The 22,649-nt window shown below is 45.9% G+C and overlaps 1 protein-coding gene across 1 annotated transcript in view; it reads left to right on the forward strand.

Moving 5' to 3' along the window:
- The window catches only part of LOC308159450 (transketolase-like), a gene marked incomplete at both ends in the record, with an annotated part of 23,394 nt that extends 4,986 nt beyond the window's left edge, over window positions 1-18,408 (forward strand). The window contains 12 exons of the mRNA XM_080533241.1: window positions 791-904; window positions 1,804-1,901; window positions 5,833-6,024; window positions 8,207-8,325; window positions 9,174-9,370; window positions 11,389-11,553; window positions 13,817-13,973; window positions 14,965-15,095; window positions 15,766-15,849; window positions 16,147-16,240; window positions 16,451-16,573; window positions 18,221-18,408. Of these exons, the coding sequence (XP_080389367.1) occupies window positions 791-904; window positions 1,804-1,901; window positions 5,833-6,024; window positions 8,207-8,325; window positions 9,174-9,370; window positions 11,389-11,553; window positions 13,817-13,973; window positions 14,965-15,095; window positions 15,766-15,849; window positions 16,147-16,240; window positions 16,451-16,573; window positions 18,221-18,408 (1,662 nt within the window). The remainder of the gene's footprint in view (window positions 1-790; window positions 905-1,803; window positions 1,902-5,832; window positions 6,025-8,206; window positions 8,326-9,173; window positions 9,371-11,388; window positions 11,554-13,816; window positions 13,974-14,964; window positions 15,096-15,765; window positions 15,850-16,146; window positions 16,241-16,450; window positions 16,574-18,220) is intronic.
- Window positions 18,409-22,649: the final 4,241 nt, after the last annotated feature.

Raw genomic sequence — 22,649 nt, forward strand, 5'->3', positions numbered from 1 at the left:
TCTGTTTGGTGGGATCGGCTCTCTGCTCTGGGCAATGGAGAGATGGCGATGTGATTCTTAAGAGTTCTTAAAGGGCCAGTGTACCATATCCATCAGACCAGGTTCAACTACAAACAAATATTTGAAAGTATTTGAGGTGTGTTTGATTCTGCTCGTAGCCTGCACTGTAAGGGCTGTTCCATTTATTCCATTGTAGCAGTTAAACTAAACAGAAGAGCAGCTCAAGTATTTGAAAGTATTTGACCAGTGTATCTGGTGATCATATGTGACAGTCTGATCATTTGGTCCGCAGGTCGGCAACCAATCAAAATGTTCAGTCTTTTCTTTTGAAACACGGAACTACGTTTCAACGTTAACCTAGTTAACTATAACACTATTTTACATTATTAGCAGGCTCACAAAACAAGCTGTGTTAGTTGACTAGCGATGTGTCATTGATTTTCAACAACACAGAAATGTATTCACATTTTTCGAAGGAAAATTCCGGGATGGCGATATACGGACCAAATGACCAGACTGTGTCACATATAATCCTATTCTGTAGGATCCTTTAAGAGCGGGTGTAATCCCATTCTTACTGCAGATTAGGCAACGGTGTAGGGAGGCCCATGTGGATAGGATGGGATTTTCACATAATACGCAATATAGTTTGTGTGTGTGTGAGTGTGTGTGTGTGTGTGTGCAAGCATGCCTGCCCGTGTGTGTGTGTATGTGTGCATGCGCACCCGTGTGTGCCTGTGTGTGTGTGTGTGTCCCTCTCTAACGGTCTCCCTCCCACCCACCCCCACAGGGTCATGCAGCCCCAGCACTGTACTCCATATGGGCTGAGGCAGGCTTCCTGAAGGAGGCGGAGCTACTCAACCTACGCAAGGTCGACTCCATCCTGGAGGGACATCCTGTACCGGTGAGGTTACTTCCTTGTCTCCTTCCTATCTTCATTCCTTCCCTCCTTCCTTCCTTCCCTTCCCTCATTCCTTCCTTCCTTCCCTCCTTTCTTCCTTCCTTCCTTCCTTCATTCCTTCCCTCCTTCCCTCCTTCTATCTGTAGCCTGTTCAGTTATGACCCCCTATGACCTGTCTTTGGCCCCTTATGACCTCCCATAACCTATAGCCACCTTATGACCTCCTATGACCTGTCTTTGTCCTCTTATGACCGCCCATAACCTATAACCACCTTATGACCATCTACTGTATCTCCTGTCTTTGAGTTCAGTTCCATCTCAGGACATGGTCCAATCAGAAGGACTTGCATTGCGTTGATGAAGAAATGTAGTCTGTACACACAAGTACTGTACTACTCACACACACACACACACACACACAGACACACACACACACACACACACACACACAAACACACACACACACACACACACACACACACACTGTAAAGTACATACAGTACTGACGGCTAGACAGGCATAACAAAGATGTGCTTGTTGTGTGTCGGAGACAGGCAGTTCCATTAGACACAGTAATTGCACAGTAACGCCACGCTCTGTTCACACACATGAGTAATCTCCTCTGAATTACTCTCTCTCCACTGAGATGTGTGTGTGTGTACACGCGTGTGTCTAATGTGGTAATGATGTGTGTGTGCTTTGTGTGTACAGTATGTGGGTAATGTTTAACTGTAAACTTACTTTGTTTGTAATTTGTGTAATGTTTGATGAGTTTGTTGAATGTATGTACTGTGACAAAGAATGTCTGGTATATTATCTGTGAGGTATAACTTTGTGTGTGTGTGTGTGTGTGTGTGTGTGTGTGTGTGTGTGTGTGTGCGTGTGCGTGTGTCCGTTTACAGAAGCAGCAATTTGTGGATGTGGCAACTGGCTCTCTGGGACAGGGTCTGGGGGCTGCCTGTGGAATGGCCTACACTGGGAAATACTTTGACAAGGCCAGGTGAGATACACACACACACACACGTACCGCTACACATACTGTACTACATGTACCCCCCCCCCCCACACACATACACACACTTACTCACACATATTCAGACATACATTCACAAAGGCATGAATGTATCCACCCACCCCCACATACACAGACACACACACATGAGCACATAAATATACACACACATGAACACACACATCTACTCAAAGTAAGCTGCTCTTACAGTAAGCAAGCCTGACGTTTGACATTTCACCTCCCAGTGGAAAGTAGATGCAGGTTGACAGCCTTAGCTGCTGTCGTGCGCGTGCCTGTGTGTGCGTGTCTGTGCACTCGCGCGCGTGTGTGTGTGTGGTCCTGGAGAGAGGCCAACCAGGTCACCATTACACACGATGTGGATGGAGCCTCTCTCTGTTGTCCCAGACCAGGCCCGTTCTAGAACACTCTTTGTTGTCCCAGACCAGGCCCGTTCTGGAACACTGGCGCGTGAGCACTGGGAGAACAATGGAGTTGTGGAATTCTGTGGATATTAACAAAGCAGACCCATTCTCAAATTGAATACATAGAAAGAGGTCTATCACAACGGACTGAGCTGAACGTTAGGGAAATAGAGTTGTTGTGAAATGTTTGTGTAGATTGTAGAATGATTTAATTCCAGTGTGTCTAGCAAGGAGCAGACCACACTCAGAGCGTGTGTGTGTGTGTGTGTGTGTGTGTGTGTGTGTGTGTGTGTGTAGTATTGGCTGCTGCTGCTGACTTTCCTTGTTCAGTCAATTTCTTCTGCTCTAATAATCACAGATGCGAAAGAGTCGTCCCCTCCCGCTCTTCTCACCCTCTCTCTCTCTCCCTCCTCCCCTCTCCCCCCCACCCCCGACCGCCCAAGAGAAACACTAGTGTTAGTGAGTGTGTGTCGTGCTACATTGCTCGTAACAGCATGTCAAAGCTGAGAAGCTGTAGCACAGGGCTCTACTGTCACTCCTATCAACATGTCAATGTCCTCATTACACAACCTCTTTGTTAAAGTCTGTGACTTCCAGACACACACACACACACACACACACACACACACACAGTCCTATAAGCTTGGCTAGAGCCATGGATAAAGAGAATAATCCATGAATGAAAGTGTCAGATAGACTTAGTAGTAAGGTTCCGGATATTCACTATCAACATGACGTTGTTGGTTGCATAATTACAACTGCGGAGCCCCACCCTTACACAGCACCTATTTAATTGACTCTGTTGAGTTGATTTAACACATGGCATTTGAATATGATTATCCATGCGTGACCAAAACCAAAGAAGAGCTTAGAATCATTTGGCGCCAGACAGAGGCATCGTTGTAGCAATCTTAGCAGTGAGTAGATCATGTGGCTGTAACAGGGAATACGTGCTCAGTCAATTTATTTAGTCTTTTATTCAAGTGTAGCGGTGTCTTCTATCAGGAATTTCATTGATTACACGTAACATAAGGTCTTGGAAGAAACATAAATATGTTTAGTGTCAGAACTACCATTTATTTGTAGTCTAGCAATGCAATCTAGCAATGCTTCATACACACCAGGGTTCCTACAAGTTTCTACAAGTCAAATTTAAGACCTTTTTAGACCTTTTTATAGACCTCTTTGAATAGAATTTTAGACCTATTCGCGACACCATGTGATAGCTTTTTGTCATCCTCGAGGTGATGAAATTAGGGATTTCACTGACATACAGACAAAAAAGGAACATTTTTTGGGGTTCCAGCTTGATTCATTTCCGAGTAAATAGATGTGGTCGGACTGATTTCCTTGCAGGATCAAATTTTTAAGACCTAGCACCTAATTTTTAGACCGAATAACTGAAATTTGGGACCTTTTTAGGCCTTTGGAATGCTGACTTTAAGGCTTTTTAAGACCAGCGCGGGAACCCTGACACACACACAGACACAGACACACACACAGACACACACACAGACACACACACACAAACACACACACACAGACACACACACACACACACACACATACATACACACACACCAGACACACCTCTGTCCACCTAGAAAGGGGGCACCCTAAAGCCTGTGTAATCCCTGCAGTGGTTTAGCACTTTAGCTGCATCAGCTCAGTAATCCCTCAGAATGCATACGTTCAGTATGTGTGTGTGTGTGTGTGTGTGTGTGTGCGTGCTCAGAGAGTTGCCTCAGATCTCTCTTCCGCCATGTGTGTGTTGTCTTAAGAGGACAGCCTTTGTCCTGACCTTGTGTCCTGTTGGCATAGCCTTTAGTGATTTCATCACAAAGGTGGGGGACTTCTCACCGCCTTCAATTTTATGTGTAAAAATAGCTCCAAGTAAATGTTGGCATTCTTCCACAACAATGGAGACCCAGTCATCAATCCGAGGAAATAGTCAAATATGTCTGGCTGCACAGAAAACAATATGAACCTGCACTACCACACACAGATAAGCTATTATGCAGCCAATAGATAGACAGATAGATAGTCAGCCAACAAGACACTTATAGATGTAGATGTAATACAACATGTATAGAATACCTAATAGAATAGCATGTATTATAATATTGGTCTATAGTTAGATGTTTATTTCCATTCCCTGGGGCTCAGATGTTTTCTCTGCTGTTTGTGTGTTGGGCGCTGTGGCTGTCTCTGGGCAGAAGAGAGAGAGAGGGGAGAGAGGAGGAGAGAGAGAGGGAGGGGAGGGGGGGAAGGGGCAGAGAGAGAGGGGGAGGCAAGAGAGAGAGAGAGAGTGAGAGAGAGAGAGAGCGTGCGCCTCTCCCCTGAGGCATGAGTAACCAGGACTCTGTCCAGTAGTGAGGATGTGCTCTGGGGATCTGGACCAGGTGTCCAAGCCTGGATGTTCCTACTCCGCTCCACTCCCGACTTCGGAATGCCTTTCTTCCCCAGGCGGGCGGGGCAGAGGTGTGGGGGGGTTGGAGGGGGGGGGGGGGGTGGAGTGAGAGGGGCGGGCGGGGCGCTCCGGTTCGGCATGCGTGGCATAATGCGCAGTGTCTCAGTCTATCTTCTCACCTGAATGAAAATGTGTCTATTTGACTGGAAAGCTGTCAGGCTGCGTTACGCCTCAGGACAGTGTATGGATGATCGCAGCTCCGAGCGTGGGGGGTGGGGTTAACTTCCCCTGCAAGTGCTGTGGTAGGGTATGGGGGGTGAGGGGAGGAGGGTGGGCGACGGGGTGGAGGAGGGAGGAGGAGGCCAGGGGGTGGGTCCAATTGGAAGTTGAAGGGAGGGTGGGGGTGGGGGGGGGGGGGGGGGGCTGTATGGAAATTTTTGAGAAGGAGGGAGTGAGGTGGAAGAGGAGAATGACATGGGTGTTCAGCTTCTTTGTCTTGTATTTCATCTGTACAGCCTAAAGGTTTCTAGGGGTAGTGATGGCCGAGTGGATAGTGAGTTAGGCTGGTGATCAGAAGGTCAGGAGTTCAACACCACCACTAGTGTGCCCTTGAGTAAGGCACTTAGCACTAAGCTACTCCCGGGAGTCTGTCCCTGTAATCTCTAATTGTAAGTCGTTTTGGATAAAAGCATCTGTTAAACGGTTAAGATGTAAATGGAGGGGCGCTTAGGTGGCGTAGCGGGTTAAGCGTTGACCATGTAACCGCAGGGTCCCCGGTTCGATTCCGGCCGGGGACATATCCTGCATGTCATCCCTCCTCTCTCTCTCACCCATCTTTGCTGTCTAAATCTCTACTGTATCTGTCAATAAAATGAAAAATATGAGTGGGACTGCCCCACTCAGAAAAAAAAAAAAAAAAAAAAGGAAATGGAAAGGTGTAACGATGGTCAGCTGATGAAGCCTCAGTCATGGGCTATGCTTTTAACTTGCCTGCCTCTCATCACTGTTTCTGTGTGTCTGTGTGTTTGTCTGTCTGTGCCTGTCTGTCTGTCTGTCTGCCTGCCTGCCTGCCTGTCCTGTCCCATAGCTACCGTGTGTTCTGTCTGCTGGGCGACGGTGAGATGTCGGAGGGCTCAGTGTGGGAAGCCATGGCCTTTGCCTCCTACTACCAGCTGGACAACCTGGTGGCCATCTTGGATATCAACCGTCTGGGCCAGAGTGACCCGGCACCCCTGCAGCACCACGTAGAGAAGTACCAGAGGCGCTGCGAAGCCTTCGGGTAAGAGAGAGAGAGAGAGGGGGGGGGGGAGAGAAAGTGAGCGAAGGATTTTACTAGGGTGTATAATGGGTGAGAGAAAGAGAGAGAGTGAGAGAGAGAAAGAGAGAGAGAGAGAGAGATCCACCGATTCAGCATCCTCCCCACTCCTGTCTGCTCTCTCCTCCTCCTTCGACTCCCTGTCCACTGACCTTGAAGCCAGCACGATCCCCTCCATGCACTCCTTGGCTCTCTGAAACCCTACATGCTTGTAGAATAGAGATCAAGGCAGCTGAGAGGGGATGGAGAAAAGACGGCCTAACCCTGACGACCTTAACCTCTATCACTCTCTCCTCTCCAACTACGCCTCCTCTGCTTCAGCTGCTAAAGCGTCCGACTACTATTCCAAAATACAATCTTCTGCACCTAATCCTAGGAAACTGTTCTCCACATCATCTACACTCCTCAAACCACCTCCCCCTCCTCCTTCCTCCCAGTCTGCCGATGACTTTGTCACCAAAAAAGGTTGATGACATTAGCAGCACCTTCTCTCCTCCCACCAACACTGCTAACACCCCTTCCATACCCTCTGCACTACACTCGGTCTCTGGCTTATCATCTCTTTCCCCCCTCTCCCCTGATGATATTCTAACAATAATCACATCTAAGTGGGCAACCACCTGCCCCCTCGATCCCATCCCCTCGACACTTCTCCAATCCATTTCCAATTACGTCCTTCCTTTCTTTACCATAATCCTTATCCACAGGATCTGTCCTGGGTACGTCACAGGTATCTCCTCACATGTGTTCTCCTACCACAGCTACGCAGACGACACTCAACTCTTCCTGTCTATCCCCCCCTCTGACCTACGTGTGGCAACATGTGTCTCTGCGTGTCTCGCTGACATCTCTACATGGACGTAGGTCAGCTGACATCTCTACATGGATGTCAGCCCACCACCTCAAGCTCTACCTTAACCACAGTGAGCTACTCTTCCTCCCTGGGAAAGCCTGCCCTCTCCAAGACTTCTCCATCACAGTTGAGAACTCTACTGTAACCTCCTCCCAGACAGCCAAGAACCTTGGAGTGTTCCTGGACAACCACCTATCCTGTGTGTAGAACATTGCATCGACAGCACGCTCCTGCAGATTCTTCCTCTACAACAACAGAAGGATACATCCATTCCTCACCAGAGAACCAGCTCAACTCTTGATCCAGTCACTGGTCATCTCGCGCCTTGACTACTGCAACGCACTCCTGGCCGGGCTCCCCGCCTCCGCCATCAGACCTCTGTAGCTCATCCAGAATGCTGTCGCCCGTCTGGTTTTCAACCTCCCCAAATTCTCTTATGTTACTCCCCTCCTTCGCACCCATCACTGTCTCCCATTAGCAGCTCGCATCAGACTCAAGACTCTGATGCTTGCCTACCGGGCGGCAAAAAGGACAGCCCCTGCCTACCTGCAAGCAATGGTCACCTCACAAACTTCAGCCCGTTCACTCCACTCCTCCACCTCTGCTGGCCGACTGGCCCCACCATCTCTACGCCAATGCGGCAGTCACACTGCCCGGTCAAGTCTCTTCACTACACCGGCTCCCCGCTGGTGGAAGAAGCTTCCTACAGCTGTCAGAACTGCAGAGTCACCCCCCATCTTCGTCAGAGACTGAAGACCCACCTCTTTAAGCTACACCTTAACTGCTCCTCCTGAGACATCCACTACCCCACTGCACTGCACTGTGTCTCCAGAGACACCTGCACCCCCCCCCAATACTGTTTCTCCTGAGATATCTACTAGCCCCATGTACTGTTTCTCCAGTGTCTATTAAAAAAAAATATATATCTTTCTTCTTCTAGCACGACGATGGCCAATGGCCGCTGGCCTGAGCTACATTACTTTTCTTGCTACGACTGGTGGATTGATGATTCACTTACTTAGTCAAATGTATTGATTGTAAGTCGCTTTGGAATAAGGTGTCTGCTAAATGGAAAGAAAATTATGTAAATGTAATGTAAAATGAGAGAAGGGGGGGAGAAAGAAAGAAAGAGAATGAGAGAGAGAGAGAGAGAGAGAGAGAGAGAGAGAGGGAGGGGGAGAATGAGAGAGAGAGAGAGAGAGTGTCTGAGAGAAAGAGAAAGAGGGAGAGAAAGACTGTGTGTACCTGTGTCTGTGTCAGTATGTGTGATTAAACTGCCTGGTGTTTTTGCAGTTGGCAGTCCATCATCGTGGATGGGCACAGTGTGGAGGAGCTGTGTAAGGTCCTGAGCCAGCCTCGCCACCAGCCTACTGCCATCATCGCCAAGACAATCAAGGGCAAGGGCATCCCAGGTATAACACACTCACACACACACACACACACACACACACACACACACACTCACACACTCCTCCTATAACACACACACACACACACACACACACACACACACTCACACACTCACACACACACACACACACACACACACACACCCCTCTTATAGCACACTCACCTCTAATAACACACACAACCTTGAGCTAGACCCAAAGACTTTATTAGCTTAATTATTAGCTCCCCTCGAACCCAATCAAACAGGGTTATGTCAGACCACTTTCACCCCCCTTCCTCCCTCTCTCATCCCCTGTGTCCACCTAGTGAGAGGCACCCTAACCCCAGCGTAATCCAGGCAGTGCTTCACACACACACACACACACACACACACACACACACGACACACCCCAGCGAGGGACACACTAACCCCAACATAATCCCGGCAGTGCTTTAGTGTTTTTGCTGGAGCAGCTCAGTAATCCCTCAGAATGTGTAGCATACACACACTTCACACCCCTTTGTGTGTGTGCTGTCATAAGCTTATGGCCTTTTAATGCCAACCTCTGACCTACAGTATGGCCTTTGGCATTCACTGAGGTGTAAGACTTTGTTATGAGAGTGAGAGGGGCGCTGAGGAAAATAGTGCCAGTCGACACATAGTCAAATCAAATGTATAGCTGAGTTTGGTGTTTATATGTGGTATGAGCTTTTGTGTATGTGTGTGTCTATAACCTGTGTTTGTGTGTGTGTCTGAGTGTGTGCATGTGCATGGGTGAGTGTGTGCGCGTGCTTGCGTATGTCTGTGTGTGTGTGTGTGTATGTGCTCTGACACGTTACCCGCTATGACTTGTCACCCGTGCGTTGGCAGCTGCGGAGGATAAGATGGGCTGGCACGGGAAGCCCCTGCCTAAGGACATGGCGGACAGCGTGATGAAGGAGCTGCAGAGCCGCATCCTGAGCAGCAGCAAACGTCTGTACCCGGCCATGCCCGCCGACGACGCCCAGCCTGTCAGCATCCGTAACGTCCGGATGCCCAGCGCCCCCAGCTATAAACTAGGAGAGAAGGTAGGCTAGGGGAATGGGGGAGTGGGCAGTGTGTGAGTGAGTGAAGGAAAGATGAAAAGAAGGAAAGAAGGAAAGGAAAAAAAGAAATGGATTCATTCATTCATTCATTCATTCATGAAAGGCCCAATCCCGATTCCCTTTTCTACCCCTATGGCTCGTTTTCGAGTGTGACTCGATTTCGAGCCAAGGCCTTCGAACAGAGCCACAAGCCGAAGGGGTTGAAATCTACCCCTATGAAATGGGACAACCCTTCAAGACTGATACGTCATCAGGAGTATCGTAGAAAAGCATTGACGCTCGCGACTCATTCACAACTTCACTTTTACGCTATCAATCGATCAAACAAGTCATCAAATAAAAAAGAACAATGCTTCATTATCAGACCATGACAGAATAACGGCGCTCTAACCTGTATGAAACCTGTGCTCCTACCCTGCCAGTCTGCACTGATTTAGGACAACAGTGCAACAACTTCGCGGCTGAACTTTAGTTAAATTTACGGAGTCATATACCATCAATGGGGAACATGGAAAAATGCATGACTTACATATTTAATTTTATGACGTTCCGAAATCCGAAGTGACAGGAACGCTGGAGAAACAGCCGCTGTCCACTGCATTAATTAACTACATGTCCTTGATGAGTCTCCCGCTCACTGCCCTCCATCAAAAATGTCACATCCATCGATAATATTACATAATAACAACTGTTCGGATTAGATTGCGAGTTGTTTTGGTATGCCGCAATACAATTTATACCACCAAGGGGGGGGAATTTGCGCCTATCATGCACATATCAGCCTGTGGATAGAAAACTTTAGATAGATAACTTTACATTAAATATGTCTACCATCATCCGCTGTCAAACACTACAATTTATTTCTAAATAAACATGATTGTACATCTCTACATCTCTGAAATGTTAATCGCGCACATTTCTATAGGTCAGTTGCCGGGGCAGAGGAACAGGATGACTGTCAGCCTGTGACAAACGCGCAGATATGAGTGCTCCGGTGTCTTGCTTTAGTAGTCTAATGGAAGTGATCAGGCATAACAGCGATTTTTTTGTTATGCTTGTTGTAAAGAAATTGAAATGACATTAGTACATCAGACATTAGACATCAGACATTAGACATGGAAATATGTCATATGCTGTCCACAAATCAGCCTGTAACGTTAGACACAGCACCTCGACATAAAAGCGATTTTTTTTGGTTATGCTTGTTATAAAGAAAAGGTCTATAATGCATTGTAATGACATTAAACTAACGTTTGATAGATAACTTTACATATGTGTACCATCATCCGCTGTCAAACGCCACAGGTAATAATTGATTCATGATTGTACATCTCTGAAATGCTCGACTGTCATGCAGCGTTGCGTTACTGTAACGTTAGACACAGCACCGACATAAAAGCGATTTCTTGGTTATGCTTGTTATAAATAAAAGGTCTATAATGCATTGTAATGACATTAAACTAAGATAATAAGATGGTTATCATAATTTTTCAAATCTTTATTAATAAGTAATTACAGAGAAAGTAAAATGAAATTTCCGCATTGAATAGAGCGACATAACATTTCTGTACATGATTTGCAATGCATCCTGGAATCAAGGGGTAGCGTACCCCTATGGCTTCGAAGCTAGTCTGGTCCTGAAATCGCTCGAAATGAAGTCATAGTTAGCCCTCGAAATGAAGCCATGGCTCGATGAAATATGAATTGGGATAGCCCTCCCCCTAAACGTGAACGCGCAAATCAAGCCATAGGGGTGAAAACGAAGCCGTAGGGGTGAATTGGGATTGGCCCTTAGTGTTTGTGTGTAAAAGACAGAGATCCTGCAAACCCTGACAGAGAGAACATGAACCAGGCAGTTCTGCTAGAAATGAAATAGTACCAGAATGTAGGGAGAGAGGGTTCGATTGATTAATTAACTTTTTGATCAGATTGATTAATATCCTGCCCCCCATGGTGTGTTTTTGTGTGTGTTTGTGTGTGTGTGTGTGTGTCTAATACAGATCGCCACACGGAAGGCCTACGGCATGGCCCTGGCTAAGCTTGGCCGCTACAACGAGTGTGTGGTCGCTCTGGACGGAGACACCAAGAACTCCACCTTCTCTGAGCTCTTCAAGAACGAGCACCCCAACCGCTACGTTGAGTGCTACATCGCAGAGCAGAACATGGTAAAACAGCTAAACTAACCCCTGGTGCTAACAGCAAATGCTATACTGTATTTGAGCATGGGGAAGCAGAAATGAAGGTGTTTTATCATCCATTGACAGTACATGAATTTGTCTGATCATCTATTATGACTGAAAGTACCTAGAAATATATATATATATATATAATAATAATAATAGAATAAAATAATAATAATAATAATTAAAAAAAAAAAAAATAATATATATATACATCTCTGAAAATATATATATAAAGAATACAGAAAAAAAATTATAATAAAAAAGTATATATATATATAAATCTCTGAAGAATACAGAAAAAATACACTTTCTACGAAATGAGAAAGCGTTACTATTCAGCGCTAAAAAAGAGAATGAAAAAGCGATGTTTTCACAGTTCCTTTAACTGTGTCATTACCAGAGTTAATGAGCCTGTCGTATTCGTGCCAGTGACTCGTTGTGACTCCCACACAACAGAACTGCATCAGATATAGGTCAGCCGTTATTTAGATGCATTAATTACCGTCATCATGCTGCCACATGAAATATTAAGTGACTTGAGCGGTTATGGCATTGTGTGTTAATATGCTCTGTTGGCCTTTCAAGGCAGCTTGTCACGTTTGGCTGTTATGGCAACAATGGAGGATTACTGTACACTGCATGGGGGGAGGCTGGAGCTCCGATTTCTACCTCTACCAGCCTCCATAGTATTCTGGCTGTTTGGCCCAATCCCATTTCTTACCCATACCCCTCTTTTTATACTTGCCCCGAGGCACAGAGTCACAAGAGGTAGTGGTTTAAAGGGAGCGTACCTATATTCCCCGGGTTCTATGTTCCCCGGGTTCTATGTTCCCCGGGTTCTATGTTCCCCGGTACTCGGACGAGAGAATAATGTCACCGATCATCCATATAGAACAACCATGGGCACCTCCACACACTGCGAGCGAGACTGCCCTGCCCGATCTGACCCTTTTTTGGAGCGGGGAACATAGGACCCTTTTTGAGCGGGGAACATAGGACCCTTTTTCGGGAGCAGGGAACCTTAGGGAGTGGGGAACATAGGACCCTTTTTCGGAGCGGGGAAAATAGGACCCTTTTTCGGGAGGGACCTAAGGTACCGGGGATGGACCCGGGGAACATAGGACCCGGGGAACATAGGACCCGGGGAACATAGGGATGACTCCGGTTTAAATCTTCCCCTATGAAAAGGGACAACCCTTCAAGACCCTGATACGTCATCAGTAGTTACATTTCGGGAATCAAAGGGGGGAAATATGACATGGAAATATGTCAAAATGCGGGACTGTCATGCACAAATCAGCCTTAAAACAATGTTATAACGTTAGCTAGCTAGCTAGGTAGAGCTAGATCAGCATACTAGCGATTTTTGTTATGTTTGTAATAAAGAAAGGGTCTATAATACATTGAAATGACATTACACTAAGATAATACGATGTTTATCATAATGTATTAACGAAGAAAATAATAAAATGTATGTTTTTCTTTTGTTGCTTGTGCGTTCACCACTATCTTGCCGATGATTCACAAGGCATTCTGAGAGATTTCTTATAACACTCGATTGAGTGTTCCTCAGACAAACGCTGTATGGAGGGCAATGTAGCCCTACCACTTCGCCCTATGCCTCTATCCCAACAAGAATCGGGACACCCTACCCCTACGTGTGAAACGTGCAAAACCGAGGGGTAGGGCTAAATTGGGCTAAATTGTAGGGGCAAGGGGTGTATTGGGATTGGGCCTTTATTAACCAAGTATAATAAATAATAAAAGTATGATCTCTTTGACTATATAGTACTCCACTCCACTGTACTGTAGCTTCATATTAGTGCTTACATAAAGAGCCAACATATTTTTTCAGGAGCCAAAGCTCACGGCAGAGAATATATTTCTCGGGATATGAAACAGGAAATGAGACAGCTTATACAGGAAAAGAAGAACAATTTAAAAAATGGCACTCTCTCAGATTTTCTTCAATATTAAATCCTCATGTGTGTACAGTGTGTTACCCTCTGGACAGTGTTCACAAAGAAGAGGCCATTTTCTCAAGAATTCCTCTGCTTCTTCCCTCTCCTCCTACTCCTCCTCCTCTTGCTCTTCATTGTCTTTCTCCTTCCTATCTTCCTCCTCCCTTTCATCACCCTTTTTCTCCTCTTCTCATCCTCCTCCTCCACCACTTGTTCTTCATTTTCTTTCTCCTCCTCCTCCTCCTCCTCCTCCTCCTCCTCCTCCTCCTCTCTCTCTCTCTCAGGTGAGCGTTGCTGTAGGTTGCGCCACACGGGACCGCAATGTGGTGTTCGCCAGCACCTTTGCCACTTTCTTCACGCGTGCCTTCGACCAGCTACGAATGGCAGCCATTTCGGAGAGCAACATCAACCTCTGTGGCTCTCACTGCGGCGTCTCCATCGGTCAGTCCCTGTGACAACGACCCCTGACCGACCCCTGACCTCTTGTCGTGACCCGGGCTGCGTTCAGCAGGGCACAACGTTGTGGAGCGTTCAGATAGAAATGTGTTTTGTAGAACAGACATGGAGCATAACATGAGCTCTGTTCATGCTGTTTCTATCTGCAACGATCGGTGACGCCGTAACCGTACTGAACACGACTCTGTAGTGACCCCCTGTGACTCCCTCACTGTGACCTGTGACCCTACCCTGACCCCCCCAGTAGAACTCAGAACTGTCTTGTTCCTCTTGGCTTCAACCCACAGCAGCAGCCACGGCTCCATTGTCCCTCAGGGGCAGGAGGAGCGGTAAACATTATCAAGTATTCTGCTCAAGTTAAAAATGTCACTTTGTCGACTTTGTTCTGACTCATTACCCCACAACGAGTCTAAAGTCTAAATTAAATGACGTTGTTTCTGTTGATGACTCATGAATGGACATGATCATTAGAGTCTGTAATCTAGTTCTGACAGCATGGCCTGCTGCGGGTTGAATCTTCTGTGATCGTGTTTCTCCTCTGAATCCTGAACTTTTGATTTTCGTTTCTTCACATTCTTCTGTCCGTCCGTCCGTCCATCCGTCTGTTCGTCCATCTCTCCTCCACTCCCTCCCTACTCCTCTCTGTCTCTCTCTCTCTGTGTGGTGGAAGTGGTGGTGGTGGCAAGGTGGACAGGTTTCCTTTACCTCCCTCAGGTACATGATTTGCATGCCCACATCGCCCACGACAACGCATGCCCCAGTCCAGTAGATTTCACTTTTAGCCACCCCAAACCCCCTCTGTGCTAGAGTATCTGACTCCCCTGTGTGTGTGTGTGTGTGTGTGTGTGTGTGTGTGTGTGTGTGTGTGCGTGTGTGCGTGCGTGCGTGCGCGTGCCTGCTTGCCTGCCTGTGTGTGTGTGCCTGCCTGCATGTGTGTGTGTGTGTGTGTGTGTGCGTGCACGTGTGTGTGTTCCAGGTGAGGATGGACCTTCTCAGATGGGCCTTGAAGACCTGGCCATGTTCAGAGCCATCCCCACAGCAACAGTGTTCTACCCTAGCGATGCTATATCCACTGAGAAGGCTGTGGAGCTAGCTGCTAACACAAAGGTACTTACAATCCTCTGTGTCATACGTCCATCAGATCAAACATGGGCAGTTCCACATGTCAAATTAATGTTATTTGCCTATATATATTAATATGGAAATATTGCATATAGCTTATAGCGATAGATGTATATAGCATGTATACTGTATATAGGATCGCTATAGCTAACATCTATAGCAGCCCATATATACATACAACATTCAAAATTAAAGTAATTCAACATTCTTCTAGCATTGTAACTGCCAATGGCCCCAGGTCATATCATATTACTTTTTCTTATGCTGACTGATGGATAGATGATTCACTTACTTAGACAAATGTATTTGCTCTATGTCGCTTTCGATAAAGGCGTCTGTTAAATGCCAAACATGTAATGTAAAAGCTTTGCTTGTAATGAGCCTGACATTAAGCAAACATGCCTTTATCCCAAGGTCCCTGGTTCGATACTTGGGTCCAGCAATCTTCCCTGTTCTCCCTCTCGTCTGGCTCCCAGTCTCCTCTCCTGCTGTCTCCATAATAGCAAAGCAATTTAAAAAAGAGTAAAACACTGCACTCTCAACCCCAGTGGAGGCTGGTGGAGGTAGAAATCGGAGGATGGGCTCATTGTAATGCATGGAATGGAATGAGGAATGGTATCAAACACATGTGACCTCTCTCCTGTCTGGGTTCCAGGGACTGTGTTTCATCAGAACTAGTCGCCCGGAGAATGCCGTCCTGTACAACAGCAACGAAGACTTCCATGTCGGACAAGCTAAGGTAACACCAACCAGTGATCTGAGATCTATCATCATAGACCAATCTCTGGCTAAATCAATGTCATTGGTGATCTATCAGACCAATCACAGGCTAGATAGATGTCATCTGAGATCTATCAAATCAATCACAGACTAGGGAGACGTAATTTGGGAACTATCATAGACCAATCGCAGGCTAGATCGATGTCATCTGAGATCTATCAGACCAATCACAGGCTAGATCGATGATTTCTGAGCTCTAGGCCTACCACAGACCAATGACAGGCCAGTGATGCTGTTATGTTTCTGTCTGCCCCAGGTTGTGTACAAGACCAATGATGACCAAGTGACGGTGGTGGGAGCCGGCGTGACCCTTCATGAGGCTCTGGCTGCTGCTGAAATACTCAAGAAAGGTAAGAAAACATAAAGCAGTAAACATGGCCGACTTTGCTCCCATTCTACCAAATGTTTGCATATGCAAATAGGAGCCCTAAGTGTTTGTTTGTTAATTGAGTGTGCCTTATCTTTCTCTCTCTCTCTCTCTCTCTCTCTCTCTCTCTCTCTCTCTCTCTCTCTCTCTCTCTCTCTCTCTCTCTCTCTCTCTCTCTCTCATCCCCCCTCAGAGAGGATCAACATCCGTGTGATCGACCCGTTCACTATCAAGCCTCTGGACTCCAAGACCATCATTGAGCATGGCCGAGCCACCAGGGGGCGTATCATCACCGTGGAGGACCACTACTACGAGGGTGAGTTCTCTACAATACTACAACTGTACTATGCACACACACAGAAATACTACAACTTTACTAGTATGCACACACACAGAAATACTACAACTGTACTATGCACACACACAGAAATACTACAACTGTACTATGCACACACACAGAAATACTACAACTGTACTAGTATGCACACACACAGAAATACTACAACTTTACTAGTATGCACACACACAGAAATACTACAACTGTACTATGCACACACACAGAAATACTACAACTGTACTATGCACACACACAGAAATACTACAACTGTACTATGCACACACACAGAAATACTACAACTACAGTATACTACGCACCTACACATAAATAGTACAGTTATACAATGCACTTACACGGAAATACTACAACTATACTACACATACTGTACACAGAAATACTACAACTATACTACGCCCCCTGGCTCTTGGGCCTTATACAAGTGCCTGGCGTTTGTGTGACTTGTATCAGGTCATGAATCTCTGAGCCTGTGGCCCCTCTGTCTGTGGGGAGTGAGGAGGGTTGTAACTGCGGAGGGAGTTTCAGCATGTGCAGATGGAAGAGGACGGGGGGGTGGGGGAGGGTGGTCCTAACGTCCGTCACTGTTTTTCAATTTCAGCTATGGCCTTTGGGCTTTCTATGACCTAGATAACTGAGGGAGGATAAAACATAAAAAAATAAATCCCCAAATGCCGTGTGTGCGCCTGTTTCTTTGGGCGCAGCTGCGTTGTGTGTCTGTCGAGGTTAACTCAGAGCCTGGAGTGAATTAAACAAAGCCAGGGAAAGCCACTGCTGTGTGTGCCACGCTCAGCATCTCACCATCAGCTAACCCCCTAGCCCCCAACCCCCAGAATCCATACCCTGGCTGCCCCCCAACCCCCCCCAGCTGTCTACCACTGCCCCCCCTCCCCCTTAAGCATGAGCATACATAGTGCTTTATGACAGGTGAGCGTGCGAAGGCGAGGTGGGGGGGTTGAGTTGAAGGGAGGAGGAGCGGGTCAAGAGCGGGTCAAGAGCAATAGGGGGTGGTATGGCTGTGTGTGTGTGTGTGTTTGTGTGTGTGTGTATGTGTGTGTGTGTATGTGAGTGTGTTTACATGCTATAGATGGGGCCCGGGGTGGGGCACGGGGACGAGGCCACAGGGACCCCTGTTGTGCAGCTGTCCCCTTGTTACAGTAGGGGACCCCCCCCTCCCCCCTCTCAGATCGGCCTGATGGCCAGTCATTGAACAGAGGGTGGTGGCAGGCCTGTCCGATAGCATCACGTCAATCAGGCCTCAGTGAGGCAGAGATGATGCACTGATTGTGATTTACTTTGGCAGTGGAGGGGAAGACTAAGAGGATGTATGGATAGATAGACAACATACTGGCAGGCCAGTTACAGACAGTACACTACGGTATTATCATTCAGACAACGACCATTCTAGAAGACAGACACAAAGGAAGTTTCACAGAATCCTAATGTTGGTTCACAACAGGGAAATTCTAAACAGCATTCCAGCCTTTAGCATTTTAGCTGGGCTTCATGTTGACGTGACAGAATGGTGCATTGTGACAAGAGTAGAATCAAATGGTGTTTGCTTTCAGTAAACCTGACTCACTGTTATTATATGTGGTTGTAATTCCATAGGTGGCCTGGGAGAGGCAGTGTGCTCGGCTGTTGTGAACGAGACAGGCTTCACCGTACAGCGTATGGCCGTGGCTCACGTCCCCCGCAGCGGAAAACCCCAGGAACTGCTCAAGATCTTCGGCATCGACCGGGACGCCATCGCCCAGGCCGTCCGCAAGATGCTCAGCAACTCCACAAACACCAAGTAGTAGACCACCCCAGCCAGTGCAGTCACGGCAACGACACCTATGTCGCCATGGAAACGTAGCCAACAAGAAGGGAAGCATTTTCTGGCCACACAAGCTCTCCCTCTCTCGATCGAGAAATATGAATCAAAGAATTCAGAGAACAAAAAAGAGAATATGGTATTTCTGTTTAACTGTCATTGATGTGATTTTCTTCAGTTGGCCCTTTGTGAGTTTAGTAACCCCCCCCCCCCTACACACACATACACACACACACACACACACACACACACACACACACACACACACACAACACTCGACCCCCCTACCCCAGCCGACCTCAGAGAAAAGGTACTGCTGTATAGTCTGAGTTAAGCGGTGAATGTTTTTTGGAGTAATTTTTTTCAAATTCTCTCACATTTTGTGCCCGTCTTCAGGAAGAGTGTGTGTGAGAGAGGACATGGGTTCGGTCCACAGCACTGTTTTTATTCCCTGATGGTACTGACCCACTGGGACTTCGCACCAATAAAGGAATGGTTTCTTCACACCTGCTTGTGTCTGCCTGTGGTTTCATTCATGTGACTTTTTGGTCCTGTTAGTTAGTACCTAATCCTAACCCAATAGTTATAGTACCTAACCCTAACCCAACATTTATAGGACCTAACCATAACCCAACAATTATAGTACCCAATTCTAACCATAACCCAATAGTTATTGGAGTTCATTAAACACATGTGTATTTGGAGGCAGGCTAGTGGACTTTTTATACTTATTATTATTATTATATATTTTTTAAATTAATGAACGTTCATCTCTACCAGACATAGAGGGAGGACCATATAGAGGGAGGACCATATAAGCACATACAGTATATCCATGTGCTGTGCATCTTTAATGTGTATTAATAATTGAAAAGCCTATTGAAAGATTAAAGGGCACTGCACTGTGTGGGTGTGTGTGTGTGTGTGTGTGTGTGTGTGTGTGTGTGTGTGTGTGTGTGTGTGTGTGTGTGTGTGTGTGTGTGTGTGCGTGCGTGCGCGCATGAGACACACAACACTGCACAACACTGATTTAAAAGTAATCATGATAAGAACCTATATCACTCTGACTCCAGCACTATAGAATTGTGTTGTAGTGTTGAACTCATCAATCAAAAAACATACAAAATATACGAGGTAGGGCTGCAAAAACAGGATGTACAATGGGGGAAATAAGTATTGAACACATCAATATTTTGTCTTTTCTCATTTCCAATGAGCCTATTCAAGTGAAATTTGCACCAGACTTTGGTATTAACTCAAACAATCCAAACCAAAAATCTAAACATTAAAGTCCATATGTAAATAAAGTTATGTATTAGGGATGTCCCGATGTCCTGTCACTACCGATACCGATACCTGGGCTTCAGGTATCTGCGATACCGATACCAATCCGATATTTGTCTTTATTGTTTTACTCCTGAATAATAACAAATATTTCCCCAAGTCCACAACAACAGTTGGCTATTAAAGACTGCCAGCCTTTATTCAAGCAAAAAAACTGTACTTTGCAGTACTCAGTGACCAACTGGTTTAAAGTTAAAACAATTTAAACAGCAGCATTCAGCTGTTCAGGCAGTGGCCTTTGAAATCTGACCATTTTGGCTAAAAGCTAAGGCTAATATAGCACTTTAAAACTCATCTTCTCATGACTGCTTTACCTGATTCAATCAGATGGGGGTGGCATACTATGCTAGGCTTGCAGAATATAGTGTAAGCACATTATATGTAGTGAAATGCTTGACATAAACTATACAACATGGTCATTAACTGGGGAAGGTTAATCCACAATGCATTTTCGTATTTACGCTTATTATCATCATAGCATAGTAGCATATGTATATCAGGCCATAATTAGGTGACTGGTACCTTACAGGCCCGTGGTCCTAGGGTACTTCATAATATCATAGCTTATCATGAGTTCAACTTGGCCCATATAGGTGAGTGGTCTACCCCCCTGTCTGTAGGTCTACCCCCTATCTGTCAATCTACACGCCCCATTGCCTCTTGTGGTTATATTTACAGATGATTTTATTCTCTGGTCTCAAATCCACCATCATCATTCACCGTCGAACAAATATCACAATACACAACAAACACGCATTAGCTTAATACAAACTACAACTTAGAATGTGCACAAGATACAGTACATCACAAGATACATCACATGACGCTAGGCTAATTAACATCACTGGCTGCATACGGCCGAGAGGGATTAAGTCCACTTGAAAGTAAAAGTCTTCAAAACCAAAACATAAATCTTCAATCTTCTATCGTAACAATCTTCAATTAAACTAATGCACTTCTTAATTCTTCTAAATGCTAGCAACTTAAACTATTTGCACTTGCTATTATGCTAGCCAAACCAAAACGTAGCATCTCACTCATATTATTACCATGTGGTGGACTGAGATGAAATGTCACACTCAAAATGCCAAGGTAACTGTGCAACACTTAATGTAAAATAAGTTCTTAACACAGCAAATCAACATTCATGAAATAAAATAAATATATGTAACATCAACAAAAATTGGAATTTCAAGTCAAATAACAAAAAATAACATACGTAATATTTATGGAAGTTAAAGAGGGAGGTGCTGATACCAAGGTCTCTGAGTTTGGTGACCAGCTTGGGGGGAAGATGGTGTTGAATGCTAAGCTGAAGTCAATGAACAGCATCCTTGTGTAGGTGTTGCTTATATTTGGGTCAGGGTGGAGTGAAGTGCCGTGGAGATGGTGTCTTCTGTTGACCTGTTCTTGTGGTAGGCCAACTGAAGGGGGGAAGGAGAGTTTTTAGGTGGCCCAGGCCAGGACCGACCTCTCGAAGCACTTGGCGATGGAGGTGAGCGCAGCAGGGCGGAAGTCATTGAGGGCAGCTGCAGCAGAGTTCTTTGACACCGGCACAATGGTTGTTGGCTTGAAGCATGTGGGGACAACTGCCTGGGCCAGTGAACACCAGGCCACATCTCAGCTGACGTTTAACTGTAGGCCTGTGGTACCACCCCACCCCTCCTCTCCCCTCCCTCCCTGTGAGTAACAGCAGATGTCGGAGTGGTAGTCTCGTCTGGACTGGCCATTCTGCATTCTCCTCATGGCCATTCAACCTTCTGTCTGTCATATATTAACTCCTCCCCTAACATTAGCCTGCTTGCCTGAGATGTAGACAGCTCCCCCCCCCCCCACCAACCTCCATACACCCTGGTACAACACCCCCCTCTCTCTCTCTCTCTCACACACACACACACACACACACACACACACACACACACACACACACACACACACACGCACAAAGGTCCATTCCAGACACAAAGATTCAACAGAAATTATTATTGTAGAACCAACATACACTTTCTTCTTCTGGATGATGGTACTGAAACAATTACAGGAAGAATGTTACAAAATGCTAAAGCTTTATTGTGCTTATAATAAATGGCAAACGCAGCATGATAATGTTCCTGTTCATTTTTACATCCCATTCGCAATATTCTTTACATTATTCATACATAATTGCTTTTTAAAAAATGTATTATTATTATTATTAAACTTTTTTTCATGCTAAATTCCTTACACATACATAGAGATTAAATTACCTGCATACATACTGTATATAGATTAAATAATCTTTCATCATCGGTACAAAGTCAAATTCACAAATAGAGCATTTAAAACTGAGTTTTAGACGAGTTTTAGACAATGCCTGACGATGTCCCCTGTCATTTCCCCCACCCATGTTTCTACCTCTTTCTATCTCTTTGTTCAGTTCCTACCTTCCCATACATTCTCCTCAAGACACAAGTCCTCTACCCAGCATCTGTAGACATCAGGGGCCCTATTATGCACTTCTTAACTTGCCGTCTTAAGTGTTAATTAAGACGCACCGCCAGGTTAAGACCTACCGCCACCCTTATTATGCGCTTCATACGCGCTACTGCTATTATGCCGGTGTCGATAGGCGCCCACACATAAGACGTAATACTCCCGTGCATATATTGCTCATTGTGGGAGTGTTCATATGTTAATGAAGTGCACTAGGCGCCCCTGCTATTATGCGATCTGACTTTGCTCCTAGCGCTAAGAAGTGGTTTGAAAAGTTCTTAAGTTTAGACTTCATGCACGTTTTGAAACACGAGCGCGCCTCCGCGGTTTGCGCATGCATGTGGGCACACATGAACACGCACGTGGCTCCACGGCAAGACGTCAATTACGGTCACAGTATAAATGCTT

Source organism: Nansenia antarctica (genome assembly GCF_963989245.1).
Source record: "Nansenia antarctica genome assembly, chromosome: 6".
Lineage (NCBI taxonomy): Eukaryota > Metazoa > Chordata > Actinopteri > Argentiniformes > Microstomatidae > Nansenia > Nansenia antarctica.